General features: G+C 38.2%; 2 protein-coding genes across 4 annotated transcripts; one reads left to right on the top strand and one right to left on the bottom strand.

Annotated features, from left to right (window-relative positions):
- The first annotated feature begins 3,673 nt into the window (after positions 1-3,673).
- On the top strand, positions 3,674-6,512 carry lhfpl5 (LHFPL tetraspan subfamily member 5). The gene is made up of 2 exons (XM_020704610.2): positions 3,674-4,301; positions 5,229-6,512. Exons 1-2 carry the CDS (start codon positions 3,893-3,895, stop codon positions 5,678-5,680), a joined length of 861 nt encoding a protein of 286 aa, XP_020560269.1. The 5' UTR covers positions 3,674-3,892; the 3' UTR covers positions 5,681-6,512.
- On the bottom strand, positions 5,782-20,084 carry srpk1 (SRSF protein kinase 1). Of its 3 annotated transcripts, none has more exons than XM_004070684.4 (16): positions 19,986-20,084; positions 19,344-19,398; positions 17,648-17,775; positions 17,422-17,530; positions 17,185-17,272; positions 16,421-16,508; positions 15,898-16,004; positions 14,929-15,094; positions 14,820-14,845; positions 14,506-14,728; positions 12,673-13,050; positions 12,425-12,525; positions 12,053-12,160; positions 11,102-11,171; positions 8,654-8,746; positions 5,782-7,124 (listed from the first exon to the last, which is right to left on the bottom strand). In XM_004070684.4, exons 1-16 carry the CDS (start codon positions 19,996-19,998, stop codon positions 6,940-6,942), a joined length of 1,938 nt encoding a protein of 645 aa, XP_004070732.1. In that variant the 5' UTR covers positions 19,999-20,084; the 3' UTR covers positions 5,782-6,939. The 3 variants fall into 3 exon arrangements, with proteins under 3 accessions (XP_004070732.1, XP_011475336.1, XP_020560268.1); XM_011477034.3 differs by lacking the exon at positions 8,654-8,746 and adding an exon at positions 9,997-10,089; XM_020704609.2 differs by lacking the exons at positions 8,654-8,746; positions 19,986-20,084 and adding exons at positions 9,997-10,089; positions 19,690-19,936.
- Positions 20,085-20,487: the final 403 nt, after the last annotated feature.

The raw sequence follows: 20,487 nt of genomic DNA on the forward strand, positions 1-20,487 counted from the left end.
TATTTGCTGAAAGAAAAATGATTATTTTGTTTAAACAGAGCATCACCTGCTGCTTCAAAGCAGAGAAGGAGTTATTATCCTTTGGAGTGACAGGCAGCAGGGGAAGGAAGGGGGGGGGGGGGGGGGGCAAAGCCTACACAAACAATGAAAAAGTCTCAACTGGCAAAGAAAGGCTCTTTTTTGATTGAAGATTTCCTCAGCATGATAAGGTAATTATATTACTGCTGTTCTAATAGCTGAAACTGCTTTTGACAGACGATTCTAAAGGAAAAAGATATTAAAAAATTCTGTCACCCTTGGATACATGTGTGAGTCGGGGGATACTATAGTTGAGTGTTGCAGTGAAGCCAAAATGGCTTGAAAAGTTTAAAAGACAGTTTCATTCCCTTGTGTCAATGTGGGCTTCCATTTTAACGTCATATCAGCTCAACTAAAACTGTATTGTTTTTATGCATTTGTTTTTGCTTTGTATCTCACATTTCATACAATCAAATGCTACACTTTAAATGATTTTCAGCAGCCCAGCCTTCAGACTGCTTTATCACACAAGTTCAGTTCTGTTTATTTCTCTACTTCACAACAAAAGTCCCTTCAAGGCACAGTGGCAACCAGCAGCTTAGTTAATTTCAATTAGATAAAGCATAAAAGGATTAATAATATTCTGCCTTCCATCCATCCATTTTCTTAACCCACTATGTCCCTTTTCTGGGTCACTGGGCTGCCAGAGCCTGTCCCAGCTTCTGTTGGGTGAAGGCAGGGAATGCCCCGGACAGGTTTCCAGTCCATCACAGGGTACACAATCATAATTGTTCATGGTCATGATTGTTTGCTGTGATGCAAGAAGGCTAACCACTGCCAGTATATTTTTATGCAGTTATAAAATTATTGCTCCCAAAAAGTATCCAGCAAATCAATGGTTTCCAAATTAGAAAAACCAACAGATTGCATCAATTTTTAGTACACATTGGAGAGAAAAGGAGGGATTGATAGAAGAAGAACTTATTTGCTGGGATGATGAAACATATGATAAGAGGAAATTGGGAAGAAAGACTCTTGGGTGAAAGAAAAAAAACTGACTGTAATTCTGCATCTGCTGAAGAGACAATCCATGCAGCACTCTGTTTAGCACTGAAATAATCGAGAATCATCCCAAATGTAAAAGTTGATTTGATTTAGGAGAGGACAAGATCCTATCCCTTACTACAAATGTTAGTTAAATGTACCAATAACACGCACATCCAACCATCCATCCATCCATCTTCTTCACCTGCTGAACCCCTTTTGGGGTTGTGGGGTCACCTGACTTGTCCTGGGTAATATTGGATGAGAGTGGGACAGATGGTCAAGTCTGTTGTAGGGCCACACACACACACAATCACATTTAGTGACAATTTTGAATCAATAGTTAACTTATGCAGCATGATTTGGGACTTTGGGGGGTAAGCCAGAGTGCCTAGAGAGGACCCACACATGCACAAGGAAACCGTGCCAGAGCAACCACCGTGCAGCCGCATTAATACACAGTTACCTTAAAATTTAAGACAGAAAGCCAATTAATTAAGAAAGTAACTCTAAAAGTGACTGACAGTAAAAAGCTCATTTCACAATCTGTTTGGGATTTGGAATAAATGTTTCAGGTGAAACATGTGGTGTTATTAACTAAAAGAACTCAACAGGACACAAAGTCTGAACATAAATCAAGTTTGACAGAGGATTGTGAAGCTGCTGAGCTCAGTGACACATCCCAGACAGCTGTGGGACGAAAGCAGTGTATTTTCTCTCCAACGGAAACAATCTTAGTGTGAGAAATCTGTTGACAGCGTAACTGCTGACATTACAGCAATAAATGGTTCAGTGCAGGTATAATGGAAGTCAGCTTGAATTGACTGCCAAAAAAGTGCAAATTACTCAGAGACAGCAGCCTCGTTTGAGTTATGGAAAGTGTTGTTGAATGTCACAGCAGATTGAATTATAGAAATGATCAACAGTTATTGACCATAGTGATTTTGTTTTCTGCATGGACAGCCCTTTTCTGTGTTTTGAGTGAAAAAAAGGTCAAAGTGGACAGACAGTTCAAAAGTGAATTGTTTGTGTTGGTGGATGAATGAGCTATTTAGAGTGCAGAAGGGAAGGTAAAAGGGATTTCTGTGAAAAGCAGAATGCTTAAAGAAGAATTTAATCAACAAAGGCCTGACCCTGTAGCTTTTCTGGATAATGTCTGACCTGACATCGTCTTCTTTGGTGTTTTTGTGTATTTCTCTCTATAGCACATGACAGGAATTTTTATTCTGACGTAAACTAAGAACATTAAAAAAACCTCAGAGCATCATTTCAAAAGGACACTGAATAAGCAAGTTACAGTTTTTCAAAAGCCATAAAAGGAGCAAGTTATACTTAGGGCAACAGCATATTTAACTTTTTCCTTTTACCGGTAATTAGAACTTGACAAAAGAAAATGTATGCATGTATAATTTGTTTGTAAAAAAAAGTTTCCTTACATGAGCGGAACTGACACTAACAATACAAAGTAGAAAAATAACTCCTTGTAAGTGATTGCTGGTTATGATAAAGTTCAGCAAATACAGAACAGCTCCAAATCATTCAGGACTCTCTGATCAAAGCGTTCCCAGTGGTCTTTTAATTCTGATTATGTCGTTTGTGGCCAAAATCAATAACGTATGTTGTTTTCTAAGATAGTTTTTGCAGAGCTGCAGGAGTTCATCAGAAATTGGCCTCTGAGTTGTCGGCGGGTCTGTTGTTGCAGAAGTAAGCTTCTGCTCATTTTCCATGATCCCTTTGTTCACACTCTCTCCCGCTAGCTTACAGCCCCTCACACCCCCAACCTCACATTAGAGGTGCAACAAAAATGGCGAGCAATGTTGGAGCTATTTAACTGTACAGTTTGGAGCCAGATGCCAGCTCAGATGAGGAAATCAAAAACTTACATGGATCTATTTGTATACAAGGGGATGCATCAGAATGGAGCAGAGCAGAGAACTTATGGCACACCCAGTGTTTTCTACATCCCAAAGAAGATCTTTTTCTAGCTTCATTTTTTTTTTGTCTGCTACTGATTCTCAACAATTGAAATAAAGATATACTGAAAAATGAGATTTTAAGCCTAATTTTCTTTATATTTGTCCTCCATCATCAGGAAAATGCGACAAGAACATGTTAAAACACGTTTTTTATCAGAATGGGTCTTTAAGCTTTAGAGGATTTCCTACCCTGGCCTTAAAATGGGGAAAAGTGAATAGCTGTAAAAAATATTTACTATTTTATAGTTTGATGAAAAGTAAAGTCCTCTTTATTTTAATTTAATTCATTTAAAAAAAACTATCTGGACCTTATACGTTCTTATATACAAAAGCAAAAAGAGTGAGTTTGGTTTTTCCACATGCACGCAGCTTCTGATGCTTATCTATAATAGTGGCACAGCAAATGTGCGAAAATTAAACGCTACAATAATAAATTACAAATATGTAAGACAAGTTTAGATAACGTTATTTTTTTACTGATAAGGTTTTTTTTATCTTGAAACCAATTCCCACAATTTTTCATGCATTTTAACGTTGAGCCAAAAATAGAGAAATTGCTGAATTTTCTGATAATTGCTGTTGTTAATTTTGTATTCGTGTCCACCTCTAGGGTTACCTGCTCAGCAAGTGAGTATCTTACACACACAAGGAGTATGTCTGCTGTCCGTGAGCCGTGAGTCTGACATAAGTGCGCTGTCACTGGCTGTTGAGATGCGACGCTGTCCAAGGTGCTGAACATCTTTATTCAGAGAGAACGGATCGAGAGCTAAGGACAGCACGCTTTTACTGACGTTCAAGAGTTTGTTGGCGTTTTTAAAAGTATTTTCCTGGACTTTCCGGTTTCTACTTAGAACATGGATCTGCTTCCCGCCCAGGAAGCCGCCAAAATCTACCACACCAACTATGTGAGAAACTCCAGGGCCATCGGCGTCATGTGGGCTGTGTTCACCATCTGCTTCGTCATCATCACCATTGTGGTCTTCATCCAGCCCTACTGGATCGGGGACAGCGTCAACACCCCGCAGGCCGGCTACTTCGGCCTCTTCCACTACTGCATCGGCAACGCGCTGACCTCGGAGCTCACATGTAAGGGCAGCATGCTGGACTTCAACTCGATCCCCTCCCCGGCGTTCAGGACCGCGATGTTCATGGTGGGATGTTCCATGCTGCTGGTGGTGGGCACCATGGTGGCCTTCAGCTTGTTCTTCTTCTGCAACGCAGGAAATGTCTACAAGATCTGTGCGTGGATGCAGCTGGCCTCAGGTCAGGAGGCTGCAGCTTTTCGGTTTCAAACCTTCCCCTGTTTAACATCCCTGTCAATGAAAAAAAAACAAGTGACCTGAGGAAAACTCAAGCTACAATTAAAAAACATTAATCCATTAAGGATTAGTAACAGTATTTTCTGGGCTGAGTTTATTATTTAAGGATTAATCAAAATTACATTAATTTTAATTTACAAAACAATCTCAGTTTATCAAATATGTGAACATATTTTGTTTTTACGCATTTTCTTTTTTAGTTAATAAATCAACTTTTGTGTTAGTTTTTCAATGATTATTATTAAGGTACAGATAAAGTAGAACTATGTTCAGGGCAACTCTTGAAAAGTTAAGGAGTAAACTGAGAGTCTAGGATTTAAATTTACTAAATATTTTTATGAAAAGATTTAGTTTAATTCTGTTTAAACACATTTTTTAATCAAAAAGTTAATGAAGGAGTCATTATCTCATAAGTCGCCTTCACACCTGTCTGGCTTCAGGTGTGAAGTATCAAATGTCCTGCTCCTAACTGAAGCAAGTGAGGGATCTGGTGTCAGGCCAGACGTTGACACCTCTGATGGTGGAATAATTACCCATGACCAGATCAGGTGTCGCTGTGATGTTAACTGATCTGAAACTGGCCAACTCTCATAAGAAAAATGTGTCCATAGAGCTTGTGCTAATGTAATTGCTTCTCACGTTTTATTGACAGAAGTTCTAAAAAAAAAAAAAAAAAAAAAAAAAAAAAAAAAACACACACAAAAGGGAAACATTACCAGATGGAACAAGATTTAATCTCTTCCTCAAAGCGTCTCTAAGCAACATAATCTGCAGTTTATTGGGGGTGCACAATGCTCTATTTAAAACTGGAGGCTCTAAAAATTCTCCATTTTTATTTATCAAAGTACTATTGTGTCACTTTTTGCTGCAGGAGTATTAATGGTAATAGGCTGCATGATCTACCCTGACGGCTGGGATGCTCCCGAGGTAAAGAGGATGTGTGGCCAGAGGACAGATAAGTACAGCCTAGGAAACTGCACGGTGCGCTGGGCCTACATTCTGGCCATCATCAGCATTCTAGACTCTGTCCTCCTGGCTCTGCTGTCCTTCACCCTCGGCAACCGGCAGGATCAACTGCTGCCAGATGACTTTGAGTTGGATGGAGCAGGTAAAGGCTGCACTGGGAAGATGGCTGTAGAGCCTTCTCACCTCAAACTCATGCAAAACGTAAAAAGGCATGAGAAAAAAATGCAATTTCAAGATTTGATGCTTTTCTGCTTTTTGCATGTTGATATTTCTAAAATTGTCACAATTGGTGACACGCAAAAAACGATTGGTGACATGAAATTAATTATTTTTTACTTTTTTTCTTGCTTTTTGTAGAGAACCCATAACGTACAGATGGATTCCAGTGTGAAGCTTCGGATATCTCAGGTTTAAGTGGTAAAAAAAATTCTGTATTAGGAAAACAAACAGCCATTAAATGCTCATGAAGATCTGCTTTATTGTATGGTGTCTTGTACAACGTTGTATCCACAGCTCACACAAAGTCTATGTTCTCGAATGTGACACTGATGTGAAGTAAACTTTTCACTTTTAGGTCAGAACAGATAACACAGATTACTTTGATATGACCAGTTTGGGAACACCATTACTTAACACTCAGATCTCAACACCTGGTTCTTTTAAAAAACACAAAAAAAAAAAAAAGATTTGGTGACATTGTTCAACAGCTGACCATACGTACAACTGATCTCAAGCATTTCTGCCATACGCTTCATTAAAACACAGCTACCCAGCTAAATAGTTTTAGCTAAGATATAAGATTTGTTAAAAACTGTACATAACTGTAATATACATAAAGGCAAACTCTTTGGTACAGATATATACAGTTTATTTCCACTTTTCTCTGTTAGGTTGGGCTTCTAATTTCTTTTTAAGTCATTGAAACACTATTCTAAATTGAATGAAGTGTATGAGAAAACCAGCCTCCAATAAAAATTATCTAATTCATCATCAACTATCCACAAAATAAAGGTGTTCTACCTAAATATGACCTACTTCATGAAAAACTGTCACCAAGTCTCTAAAGAACCCAGCTGGAGAAATGCAGTGGATGTTATGTTACAGTCAGCGTCAAAGTCAGCCCAGTGTGCAACTCCCTTAACCCCCTTTACAAATACAAAACACATACCTTATAGGACTTAAATAAAAAGAAAAAAACAGCACTTTTGAAAGTAGGTGAGCAAAAAATGAGTCCTGATGAAGGGGACTAAAGTTAGAGGCTACATATCCTTGATTTGTTTGAGTTTTAGTGCAGAATTGTAACAAACAAGGATGAGTCACTAGCAGTACAATGACAAGTTTGCTTGGTTGAGTGGGCCGTACAGAACAGCAGCTTGAACTAACAGAATGACAAATAGAGAAAAAAATAATTCATTGGATTCCTGACATGACACAAAGAGAAAAAACTAACAAGTACAAAGCAAACAAACACAAAAGTTTTAGATCAATAACAGAGTAGAATAGTAGAAATGACAACAAAAGGAGAAATAAATAGTCATCAGATATGCCCAAAGTGAAAAGTGATCTGTTGCAGTCTTTTGAGGAAGTGGGGGAAGAACAGGAGCTGGAGTTGTCCACTAGAGGGCGATCCAAGGGTGGCGTAAGCACTCCGCAGCCGTGGCTCTTTTCTCTGGGACCATCTCCAGCATGGGAAGGAGGAAGTCAGTGAAGGACTCTGCTTCTTCACGGGGCCACTCATACTTGTCAACCAGAACCTCTAGCAGACCCCACGGCTTCAGCTTTGTGATGTGTTTCAAATCACCTGCAGACAAACCCAAAACAGGACGTTTTCTCAAAGCCCCGTACAGTGTTGGAGGCATCACTTGATTCAAACATTGAAATGTTTTGAGGTTTTTTGCTTTGTAATAGATCATTTAGAGAAGTGGACAAAGAAATAAATTGCCTCTACCCCATTACTTTGATGCAAAAGGAGAAAACCACCTGTTATCCTGTCAATTTAAGGAAGTTAATATTCCATAAAACATGAATCTACACTCACATGTGATGTTTGCAACAATCACTCCTATCTTTGCAGTTCCAATTACAGTATAAATTTATCCAAAACCAGGTGAGTAGAGCAGATCAAGGAGTTCCCTAGATAATAAATTATGTTGGGCTGCTGGACTCATCTTTGCTTCTTTCTCTTACTTTGAATTATTCTGAATCTAATTTTCTGTTCTGACTCATTTATGGCAGCAAAACAAAAAAAACACATTTTAATAAAAAAAAAATTTTTAGAGAAAATTACATTTAGGTTTTACTTTAAAACATTGATTATTCAAAATGTAATTGATGTTTTCATCAGTTTTCTTTAAAGTAGTTCTTGAACTTATTTCAGGCAAAGTCTTATTGTTTTTATACTGTAAAGTTTTACAAGTTAACTTTAAAAGTTCCAACTTAGTTTAGTTTAAGTCACCAGTTATGGTAAAACTGAAATAATCAAACAATGTTTATTTAAAATTTGAAGTTTAACAAATAAATCAGTAATCACATTGAGTTGTCAGAATCAAAGGGATTCAGGGTTTTGACAGTAACACTTTGACATAGTGCGTGTCCAAATTGGAGGGCTGCATCCTTCAATGGCCGCAGCCTTCTTGGGGGAAGTTGACCGGATCTTTCATCCAGCGGATGTCAACAGCTGTAAATTTGGACGAGTCTAGCCGTTATATCGGCGAATGTCCTGTCGCCTAGCAACCGTGAGTCACGAACAGAGATAAGTAGTGAACCAGGCATGGAGCTCAAAATGTTCCTGGCACATTTGATCCAACTTTTAATCATAGAGGTGCAATTATAAAAAGGTGAAATTATTTCCAACTTCAGGTCCCGCTGCACAGTCCGCCAATGGGTGTCAATAAATTTCCAGGTTCGGCTGCAATGCATCTTGGGATATGGACAGCATAGAAAGATACACCAGACAAATCCTAAAATCAGGAAAAAGAAGGCCGTATTCGTTGGCCGCATTTGAAGGAGTCGTTGAATTTGGCCAGCACTTGTCGCTGCGCTGTGACGTAAGCAGCCTTCAAATGCAGCCCAGGAAGAACGCAGGCCTCCAATTTAGACACAGCTGTAGTGCCGTTTATCGTGAACAGTGATAGTCACCAACAAGACCTTCTTTAACAGTTGTGACGGCATTTGCAACACACGTCTGCAAAACCATCTCTGATGCAACATTAGTACAGTTACATAAATACAGCAGAGAGCAACTGTTTTTAAAATGGTCAATGTCTACATACTGGTATGACAGGAGTCTAGCCAAGAATAAGAATGTAGTCTCTGACACAAACTTTTTACCTTTCTTGGTGAAAAAGTCCTTGGAATATTTGCCGGTCATTATAAGTTTGCGTGGGACACTTCCCAGCAGCTCAATGATCAGCGCTATATGGTCTACACAGCAGACAGTTGCAGGGACATGGGGGGGGACACACAACACAAACAGGACACAACAAACTGGTCAGACTGTTTCTCAGTCACGGGCCCGCTCGGGGGGGTGGATGGGGGATTGAGAGACAGGAGTTCCCCTGGCAGCACATGTCATTGAAATTCAAGAACATCAAGGAGACAATGAGGGCTCCTTGGCCTTTTTGAGCTCGGAATTGAGAATTTGTGAAACATTTTCAGGAACACAATGTTCAAATACAAATATTGCATAACTATGTATTGTGACAGGTCTGCTGTCCAAGTCTAAGGTGCATCTTTTCAGCTGTTTATTTGCTTCTCAATTGTGTGCAACAGTGTTGGTGTGGGACCCAAAAAAAGACATTAAATTATTAAATGAAAAAGGTTTTTAAAGTTGATCATCTTTTGATCTGTTGTAAAAGCCTTTCCAGTGGTTTTTTAACTACGATTATGTCGTTTTCAGCCATAATCCAGGGCTAACTTTCTGCAGAGCGGCAGTAGTTCATTAGAAATTTGCCTCTGAATGGTGGCTCGAAGTAACCCCGGCCTCATTTCCCATCATCCATCTGTTTACACGCTATCTTACTAGCTTACAGTCCCCCCAACATTAACATTACCAGTGCAATAAAAATGGTGAGCAATGTTGGAGCTATCCAGCCGTAAAGTTTGGGCCGGATACCAGCTCAGACGAGGAAGATGAAGACGTACATCTTCTACAAGAGAATACATTGGAATGGAGTGGAGCAGGGAGCTTGTGGCCAGCTGACTGTAGCTTCTACGTCACTCCTACAGTATTTTTCCAACTGCTTTTATCTGTCTGGTTCTTCACAAAGATTTGAATTAAGAAATACTCTGAAATGCAATTTTAAGCTTAGTTTTTGTTATACATGTCCTGCATCATGAACCACAAGAACATGTTGACAAGGTTTTGAAGTTATGGTGGGTTTTTTGCAGTTTAATTAAAAGATATTTGAATCACATCTGTGACCTCTGCTAAATAGGGCTTTGAGATATTCTACAAGAGTCACCACAGTAACAAATGTTTTATTTACCTAAGCTTTAAGTGTGGATGTGTTGTGTTAGCAGCTTATAGAAAAATCTTTGGAAGATCCGCTGACATCTGAATCAATGATGGCTATGCTCTCCACTCATGGGTTAGATGTGCCGTGAGGCCCCTAGTTACTTCAACCTCCTGTCCACCTTTACCCGAGCGAGCCACAGACAGAGGGATGGCGTACCTCTTTTGGTGAAGTATTCCTGTGAGTATTTCCCACTCAGTGCATAGTGTCGAGGGATTTTACCAAGCAACTCAATCATGAGAGCAAGATGGTCTGGAAATGAGGCAAATCAGAAGAGCAGAAAGAGGAAAGGAAAACAGGAGATGATGGTAATGATGCAACGTTATTGATGGAAAACAAATGCATGGAAAGCGTTATTTTTAGATGTATAAAAATAAAAAGGGCGTGTTCATAACTTTAGAAAATATGAAGAATATCAAGTCAATCTGATAACAACAGTCAAAACAGCTTTCACAGCATCACACAGAAACCAAGTCAAGGATAGCTGTGATCGGTACTCCATTCGCTTCATTTGCTGCAAGTAAAAAACAAGTTCCCAACTGCCTGAAGCTTCAGCACATGCCTGACATGCCGGGGCAGAATCCCCGCACAACGGAAACACCACGCAAAGCAGCAAAGACACGTTAACTCAAAGACAGTAAGAAGGAAAATAGAAGGTTAGCGATGAGAGAAAAAGAAGAGTAAGAAGGTAAAAACACTGTGCCCGTGTCAAGTGAGACTAAACGGAACTTTGAGAAAGAAGGAAATAAACCCAGGAATATTCATCATCACATAACATTCATTTGATACTAAATATCATTTAAGAACAATATATTAATAGAGCAAAACATTTAAGTATCAACATTATGATCAACTAAGCATAGCTTCTGTAACCTGTACTATTATAGTAAAAACAACAAATCCATATAGTCATAAAATAACAATTAAGATAATTTCATTAATATATTTTTCAAATAAAGAGATTTTAGCTTTATGTACCTAAGAAGTCAATTATTGTACTGGAACTGATGAAAACGGTTCCAATTAAACATTTCTAAATGGTTTCAAATAATATGCCTGACAACAAAAGTTAGACTAAACTCAATTTATCATTAAGGATTTTACACACACAAAAATCTACTGTCTACACAGAGACATGCAACTCACCAGGTGAGCAAAGCTGCTTGAGGAAAATGCTACAAGTGTGAGTTCAGACTCAAAGTTTCTCATTAATAATTTAAGGGTCTTTGTGACAGTTATCAATAGTGAGTAAATAAAGCGGTACCTTCATCCCTGGAATAGTCTTCTCCAGAATGTGGCTCAAACAAATAGTCTCCTGTGGCAAGCTCAAAGGCCTGCAGAAACAAAAGCATGCAGGAAGTCATCGGTCAACTCTACAGATTTGATAAAGATATTTTTAATTACACTGAATTGTGATTCTCTTATCGGCCCATGGATTTTATTATAAAAGACAACGAGCAATGTCGTGACTGTATTAAATAAAATATACAGTGGCTCCTCGCTATAAGACAGTTCACCTTTCACGGCCTCAAAGCTTTGCAAATTTTTTGCATGCTTTTTTTTTTATCAGCACATTGTGTTCTGCGTTCTGATTGGTTGTAGACAATTGTCAATCTCCTCTGTGTCGTGTCTCCTGTGCTGTCAATATTGTGTTCGGCTTTCTAAAGTTACATAAATCTTTTATCCCGAGCGGATCTTTTTTATAAAACTGGATTTATTTTTCTATTAAGGTTGGAACTTGGGAGAGTTTCAACAAAAAGTGTGAAAATGTTCACATCTGTCTGAGAAAAGTGTATAAAGTGTGTAATGAGGGATTTTACTACTTAAAAACATCTATTATTTTTGTTTAAAAAACTGAATACTTTGCAGGTTATTTTTACAATAAACGAGGGACCACTATAAAAATAATTTGAGTCTATTCAGAACAGTTGCGTCTCTCATTTACGCACATTTACTACTAATGTGACACTTTTTTTTCCAACCGATTTTTCCAACCATGATTCATTTTTAGACAACTCTAAAAGCTTCACCTAGCAGCCTACATTCTGACGTGCTGCATAAGTCTTATTGGAGAAAAAGGAATACATCTCAACTGCATTATTTCAACAGAAGGTTTTCTTTAGTCTCTAAAAGACAGAACGGTGATAGAAGGAGCCTTGGATGTAGGTCAGCAGCGTTACACCAGTGAATGTGGTTAAAAAGCTGTCACTCTCACCATGCAGGCTGTGCTCCATATGTCGGCTGGTGTGCTGTATCCAGAACCAATGAGCACCTCTAAAGAACGGTACTGCCGGGTCTGGATATCTTCTGTAAAGTGCTTGTGCTAGTAGAGACGAAAAGACAAAACTCTCACAAACAAATCTTCAGCCTACAAAACCATGCTCTGATCCACGAGAAACCCCTATACATGTTGTCTCCCTTTGGTCAGCACACGCTTAAAAGATACTCTTGCATTAGTCGGTCTTTCTTAAAGCAGACTCAACGGGCCTTCTAAAGGCGGAAAAACGAAGATTTTGAATGTCAAGCAAAACATGTGTGGCCTTAGCAGCAATGAGGAAATCTCTCAGGTCATCAGCGGAGTACTCACCACCCAGCAGGCGTTTCCCAAATCAGCAATCTTGACCTTGATCTTGTCTGCATTGACTGGCTCAAGAGGGTTGATGAGAAGGGATCCGGCTGTTAACTTGTCTACATCACAGCAGAAAAGAGAGCAGAGGTGATCGCGGATTAACTCCAACAATCAATACTTCAATACCAAGAAGTCTTTGTTCAACTTTCAAAGACAAGGAACTCCCTTTGCGTAACTTTCTCCATCCAACTATTTTGCTGACTCACCGTTTCTCATGCTTTCCTGTCTTCGGTAAAAACAGTCGGCCTTCTCTTCTTCCTCCTCCTCCAAAATGCTGTGTTCCAGCTCTCCTTCTTCCAAGCCAACAGAAAGCTGCCTTTCAGTAACATCCAGGCGCCGGGCTCCTCTGCTGTCAGTCTCAGTGTCTGGTTCATTAAAATCTGTGGAATCCACACCATTGCACAAATGATAGACGGGGCACTCGACACGTTGGCCTTCTGGAGACTCTGCATTGCCGTTGTGTTGGTCTTCGTTTCTCCACTGGGGTTTTCTCCGCTCAACCTCTACATGCCCATTGCAGTTGGCATCTGGAAGCTCCTCTGGTTCTGGTCCCACCCTCTTGTGATCTTCATTCATGCTGCCCTCTGAAAATGATAGGAAAATAAAAGAAAATGATGATAATAAACCAGAATTGGATTTATACTGGAGACAAACAACCAAAACAAAAGTAGCACTGAAACTGGTTGTTAAATACTGCTTCATCTTAGAAATAAATGGTTACAGTAAAGTGAATTTAGCACAAAATATAAATCTAAAGAAAAAAATGAAAGTCTAGGATAGCAATTTTTTTTTACTAGGCAGCAACAGTTAATGCACTAAAACTATAATAAAATTGAAGGGTTCTGTTGCAGAACTGCCCACAGTGGAATTTTCTCAGGGCAACAAGAAAGTGTTAGCCAGAAAAAAATTACTGAAAGTAAGACAGGATGATAGATTGAATAAACCTGATGCATCCATAAATGTTTGACATGAGATGTATAAATTTAGTTCATCCTAAACATCGCGCATAAACCATCACAACGTTTATTTTAACCACTCACAGCTACAGACCCAATCACCCAGAAATCATCCCAAAATTCATTATCTGGTGGTAATTGAGATCTGCAATAAAACAAGTTCAAATGCAAAAATGAAGCCTAAATCGCTGCACTAAAGGCAGCAGTGCTACAAATTTGAAATTGTATTAACCTAAAGAAAATGAGCATCCAAAGCTTCAGCCAAAGAAGAAAACATTGCAAAACAAAACAAAGAAAAAAACGTTCCGAGTGGTGTTTTAATTATGAGCAGGAGGAATTGCCTTTTTTTAAGTTAAATTCCAATATAAGACATCCAAGAATTATTTGATAATCTACTTATCCACAGCCAGATGCCCCAAAGACTCAAAGAATCACTTTGAAAAAACATTTTACACCAGTGAACACAAGATACATTTATTTCACTCCTGATATAATAGAAATTCAGAACATGGCTTGTCAATAAATATTAGTGACCAGTGGCTAAGATTTATTAACGGTTTGAAAATGCAATGGGTATACCCAAAAACTGGGGCTGCACAATATGAGGAAAACTAGCGATATGTAATATTAATGATCAATGTTGCGATGACGATACAACTTGCGATACATGAACAAATAGTAAAACAACTAAATACATAACGTCCATTTATCTGCAACAGATTAATTTAAATAAGAGTCAAAATAACTTAAATTATACTCTAAATGACCCTAGTCTGGATAGGAGGTGAACATCTAACGTAAAAGAGCTCCATCTGATTGGTCAACAACGTGAAGGTGTGCATCCCATTGGTCAAATGCATAAATGGATTTATTTCATCCGTTAAATACTTCAAGCTGCCAGAAGATTGTTTTAGCACATTTAAGGTAACCATTTAGTGAAATTTTTGTTGTCTTTTGTGTTATGCATATTGCACAGCTTGATGTTGCGATAACGATACATTCGCAATTTATTGTGCAGGCCAACACAAAACCTATGTGAAAAGGCACAAGTGAAAACCTGAGCTGAGAACCAACACTTCTTACCGTTTGGTTCCTCATTTCCTAGATCCTGTAAAGACACCTGTCTGAGAGGAGCACAGACTCGTCCCTTTGGAGATTGAGGTTCCTCCTCTTCGTCATCATCCTCTCGCGTTTCTGTGGTCTTCTCCATCTCCTCCAGGTCCATGATGCACTTTTCCAGCAGCTCTGCTTGGCGCTTTTGTTTCTTTTTCAACTTTTTCTTTTTGTTCTTTGACATTTTTACCATCTGGAAATTAAAAAGAAGAATTGGGGACATTTGACAAAAAATTCTCCTTTTAACAAAAGAAAATCTGAGCAGTACATTCTTACTCAAGTACCTGTTTTGGAGCTGGTGCAGTGCTAACTGTAAAGAAAACACAATAAGAGTATAAACCAATTGAAGCTGTGTTTACAGGTGTGTATTGCAGTTATGGGCGTGTCTCATACTCGCAGAACCAGAGGGAGGAGGCGCCCCGGTACGCTGCCATTCTGTAGCTTCTGCTGCAAGCTTTCGCACATAAGGCTCATCAACAGTCATCAGGATGTTCTCCGGTTTGATGTCGGTGTGGATGATCTGGCACTTTGAGTGAAGGTAGTCCAGCCCTTGAAGTACCTACAAAGTAAATGCACGTAGAATGTCATTTTCCAACGGGAATTAAATCCATTTCCAAGCCATTGTACCTCACAGCTACAAAAAACAGATTGAATCATTTTCCTTGATTTTGTCTGAATCCCAGGGTGTCAACTTTTATTATCTGAGATTGCTAATTTGCTTTCTATTTTCCTGTGTGTAACCTGTTTTACTTTGAGTCATCTGTTGTTTTTATCTGGCTCCTGTAGATCAATAAATTCCCTCACAGAATTAATAAAGTATATCTAAGCATTTTGCAACCAAATACCAGTGATAATATTCAGCTCTAGGGCAGCGTTAAGTATTTTACTTTGCTGAAACAAATCAAAAATATTTACCATGAAGTGGAAGAACTTCAACGATACAAAAGCAATTTTAGATTCCTCAGCTCAACGTTTTAGTTCTCCAACTTCAAATGAATTCTTTAAGCCAAGGCAATTTATGTTAACACTAGTTTGAACTCCTTGCAAATTACGTCTTTATTTTAAAATAAAAAGGCAGATGCTTTGATAGCAACTGAAGCTCAAGTATCAAGAGGCATTTAAGAAAAACATGGCTTTGAATTTATACAGACTGAATCCATTATTTATTGCACTGTAGCAGATTTCCTCAGTGCAAACTCTAATAGTTGCATTTGATCTGCTACTTAATTGCTAAATCTGCCCAACATTATTATTACATCTCATGCAGTCTGGAAAAAAAGGTGTCAGCAGAATGTAAATTGCAACTGAACCGTTGCTATGTACCATCTGTAAAGAAAAGGTGATACCGCCATCTTATATTACCTGTTTTATGATGCTCTTCACACAAGCAAGGGGCAGCCCTTGGTAATTGGACTTTATTATCCATTTTAATAAGTGATGGCCCAACACCTCAAACACCATACAGACATCTGAAGATCAGCAGTTAAGACATAACAAGAACATGAAAACCAACTGAAAACCTACAAGAAGAAAACTATTTAGGGAACGTGTGGTCATTCTCCTGACACGACAGAGCATTATTTATATTGTGGAGACACTCGTATTTCAGCGTCAGCTACGCCTGTGAGAGATTTGACTAAGCCGGAGTGTTGAGATAGCTAGAGTTTGGCTTAAATGACAAAAAAAAAAAAAAAAGATTTACCACACCTGTCATCTGTTCTTTACTGTGTTAGTACTCATTTCAAGCCTTTTTGAACAAGAACTTAACCGCTTAACTCTTTTTAGAAACAGACTTGGCCTTATAAAGTAATACAACTGTTCAAAACAAGAGCGATAAAAGAAAAAACAGGAGGAAGTGTCACTGATATATGAGCGTGAGGGATACGAGTTCCATTGACACCAGAGATCTTAAAGTCATCGAGTAACTGAACCACCATCTCACGATTTGGATCATCAGGATCTGAGTTTCTAACCTGGAACAAAGAAAAAGAAAAGAAAAACAATTAAGAAAGTTATTAATAAAACAGGATTTACCTGATTCTGTGCATATATTTCCATGCCTAAGCTTTTGTCTGGGTGGGGTTGCTGCTTCTAATGGCTAAAGAAAATAAGTAGTAGTACCTCATTACAAGCACTTTCCCTTTCTGAAGGATAATCATGCAGCTGAGCTTTTGTCAGCCTTAAAGCGGCTCTTTATGCAAAATGTAAAGTCCTGCATTATGCCAGAGTGATTATGTAAGTCCTTGTAAGGGCAATTTCATTATTTTAAGTTTTGGTGGACCTTATAATAACTTTGAAGCCAACAAAAGTAATAAAGATTATGGATATCACTTTATTTTCGTGAGTTTTAAAATTTCTGCACAAGATGTGCTCTGGGTTTTTTTAGGAAGGCTAACAGAAAAAAAGAAAAATTTGGATGCCACTTTTTTTAAATATAGGGTGTCATACAACTGAAGGGACTTTAAAAAAAATACAATAAACATCAAATCTAGTGAGGGTGGTTATTCCATTTCTTTTGGAGTTAAAAAATTAATGTTTGACACCGTCACTGTTGCATGATGTAAACATTATTTAAATAATCAAGAGTTTTGTAGTTAAAGAGAAATTCTAAAGTAAAACACAGTATAGACAGTTCCCTCATAAACATACAGATTTAAGAAGCTTGATCTCATCCACCGCTGTCTCCGTGTAGTGCTCAGCGCTTTTTACAACCTTCATTGCAACAAATCTCTTTACCCTGAAATCATAGAGAAAGACCTCATTTTCAAACAAGCAACACACAGGAATCTATGATAAAACAAGTTCTGCTTTAAATTCGATTCACAAAAAGTCTAAACAAAACAAGTAAAATGCCTTAGAATATGCAGTTTATGGGTTTTTACATACTGGATATCCCAGGCAAGCCACACCGTAGAAAAGTGTCCCCAACCCAGTTTACGGATTACGTGATATTTTCCATTATAAAGGTCTCCTACTTTAACGTGATGGTAGCCACCTGGATGAAAGGAATAGAGACAGTGACCTTACAGTTTAACACCAACAATATAAGACAGATTTTTGCACTTTTGTTTAAGATGTTCGATACGGAGGACAGACACTAAAGTAAACTAACCTTTGCAGTAGTCATTGGGGTCCTCCTGCTCCTCATCATCAGAACCAAGGATCTCCTCTGTTTCTTCTGGTTCCTGAGGCGAAGGTTCTTGCTGAGGTTGATGTCGAGCTCTGTGATTGGGCGGCTGTCTGATAAAGAGTAATGGCACATTTCACATAAAGAAACTCTCAAATATCCATCTCATCTTTCACTCTTGTACACTTGTTTATTTTGAACCAAGTTCAAAAAAGTACCCCTGGGAACACAAAGCACAAAAAGCTTTCAACCTGTTCATGGTGTAACCTTTCTCCTGACTGACAACAGTTATGATATGCTCCAGCCCCCACACTAACAGAAAAAAAAGGACAAGAACTCCTGACACCCGCTGTCAAGCAGAATAGCAGATGGGTAATGTTTGGAGATTTTCTAAAATCTAATTACTGACTCAACTCAATATATATTCTAACAAAGAAAAAACTGTTTTTCCCCAACTTTTAAATATTTATGTACAAACGGAGGGATTTGATTTTGAAATAAGTCTCATGACAATCCTATACATGTAATTTTTACATCCACTCATTGTAAAATATGCAATGAAGAATTAAACTAAAGCTGGCAAGTCATTTGGGTTTGTTTCTTTTGCTCATTAGCATCCAATCAAAAATAGCTTCTCTCCCAGAGCAATAACCATGCTCAACTCCAAAATGCACAGATAAAATTTGTACATCACTTGCCAATGCACATTTTTATATATGTGTATATGCATATCTGCCTATTTAAGTATTTATTCCATGTAAACTTGTCAAACACTTCCCTACCTCCATGCAGTTTTTGCACATCTGACATGTTTATATCTGTACATATCACTCTGCAAATAATTACGGACATTTTTATATTTGCCCATTACTTATTTTGCATATTTGCACATGTCCTAGGTACACTCTGTACACATTGTACATATTGACATTTGTGCATTTTATATTATACCTTGTTAGTTTAGGTCTTTTGCACTGTGATGGTGACTTCTTCAATGCCATTGTCCAGTAGACAGTGACAATAAAGGCTTATCTAATCTTATATCTTAAACGTAGCAAAGCCCTGTTACTCATCTATACAAGATGGCAAATATCCATGGATGGGTTGAACATACAATGCTGCGATTATCACATTATTCTAACCTCTTGACTGCTATGCCCTCCATGAGGATTACACTTGGAGGAGTATTTCTATGGGTTTGCAGTGAAACACCATGCTTCAGTGGGCTGATGTGGGCTTCTTTAGACTCGTGTTTTAAATATAGCACAGGCAGTTATGCAACACTTCAGAGGATGCCGCTGGTGCAATCATTGGTAGATTAAGTACACCAAAACTATCAGTTCTATGGATTAGTGTTTTACCATTGTAATTTTTCCATAAATTATATATTTTCATAGTAAAAAAGGATAAAAAAACTTCAAGCTTTAAGGCTTATGCATCTTGATTTTTTTTTAAACTGCTGGTGGTTTTATGCAGCTCAATCGGACATTAGAGCTACAAAAAAACCACAAAAATGTACAGAAGACATGTTAATCTCTAGATTATGACTTAACCATAATCATAATTACATGTAGGTGTAAATATACTATCTCGTGACAGTACCCCGTTTTTAAACCCAGACTATGCTGTGACAGGTAGAATATTAAAAAATAAATATTAAAATGTTAGAAAAAAAACTTACTTTTTGTTGGTCTTCTTTGCTTTACCCCTCTTTTTCCTTGCCTGGAGTGCTAGAACTGATAATGCCAGAAAGAAATGACGCTATGATTGTTTGGATGGATGGCTTTAAAATCTACACCTAGTGTGTGACACTCACAAAAATATTTATCATGCTATAGAAAAGGCTTATTATTACACAATGAAATTACCAATAAGGCGTTGTTATTGTTTACTGTTAACAGTGTTAATTTAACACGAAGGTTTAAATCGTACAGCAATTAAGTAACCGTAACATAAGCTAATTAGACCAGCGGCCGCTTAAAAAAAAGATTAGCATCAATTCGTTGTAGAAACTCTAATGTCAACACCTGTTTAACACCATACATGAAGTGTAGTGTTCGTGTTCAGGTTCTGTTCAGCGACAAAGCTAAACATACTGCGCTAATCCTGATATGCCTCATTCACAAGCTAAAGCTAATGTCCATTGAGCTAGCGTAGTCAAGCTCAAATGCGTGACAGACGCATAGAGACTTAAACCACTTATCTCACTACGCAGCGTGCCGAAATTTAACATACGAAACAGCAAACACCAAAATGCCTTCGCAGTCGACACAGACGGACTAACTTAGCTCACGGGACGTAAATGTTAAAGAAAATGACTTACCTTTCCTCTCCATGTCGACTGGATTTGTAGCCTAGCCCTTAGCTACACCACCAGTGATCGAATGTACCACGCATGCGCGTTAGATCGTTCTGCTCAAGCAAGAGCTTTTCCAGTGTTTTCACCACCTGTGCGTCAAGGTGGCTTTTGCATGGCGTTTACGGAGGAATTACGAATTAACAGTCACTTTTTTATTAGTATATAGATATGATAAATGTGCACGTTGGCTTCAGTAAAGCAGTATTAATCATTGTTTGTTTGCATTGAGCCTGAACAGTCGCTGCAACAAACCAATTTGAATTTCCCAAGCTGGAATCAATAAAGTATCTTTATTTTATCTTATGCATTGTTTGCATCACAAGCTAAAAGAGTAGACTAAAAAATATTAATTATTTCCAACGTTATTTTTTTCTTATATCTTATGAGTCAAAGGCAGAGTTTCATGCAAGACTCAATTCATTTATGTTACCAAAAAAAGCCTATTTTGCATGAATACATAAGTTGA

The sequence above is a fragment of the Oryzias latipes genome, chromosome 7 (assembly GCF_002234675.1).
Source record: "Oryzias latipes chromosome 7, ASM223467v1".
NCBI classification, from domain to species: domain Eukaryota; kingdom Metazoa; phylum Chordata; class Actinopteri; order Beloniformes; family Adrianichthyidae; genus Oryzias; species Oryzias latipes.

Coding starts and splice junctions, on each gene's coding strand:
- srpk1 (XM_004070684.4), bottom strand. Junction 12,526..12,672: donor ACAGGAAAGCATGAGAAACG/GTGAGTCAGCAA, acceptor GCTGTGATGTAG/ACAAGTTAACAGCCGGATCC. Junction 12,161..12,424: donor TGGGAAACGCCTGCTGGGTG/GTGAGTACTCCG, acceptor CGTCTCTACTAG/CACAAGCACTTTACAGAAGA.
- lhfpl5 (XM_020704610.2), top strand. CDS start 3,893: ATGGATCTGCTTCCCGCCCAGGAAGCCGCCAAAATCTACCACACCAAC. Junction 4,302..5,228: donor GTGGATGCAGCTGGCCTCAG/GTCAGGAGGCTG, acceptor TTTTTGCTGCAG/GAGTATTAATGGTAATAGGC.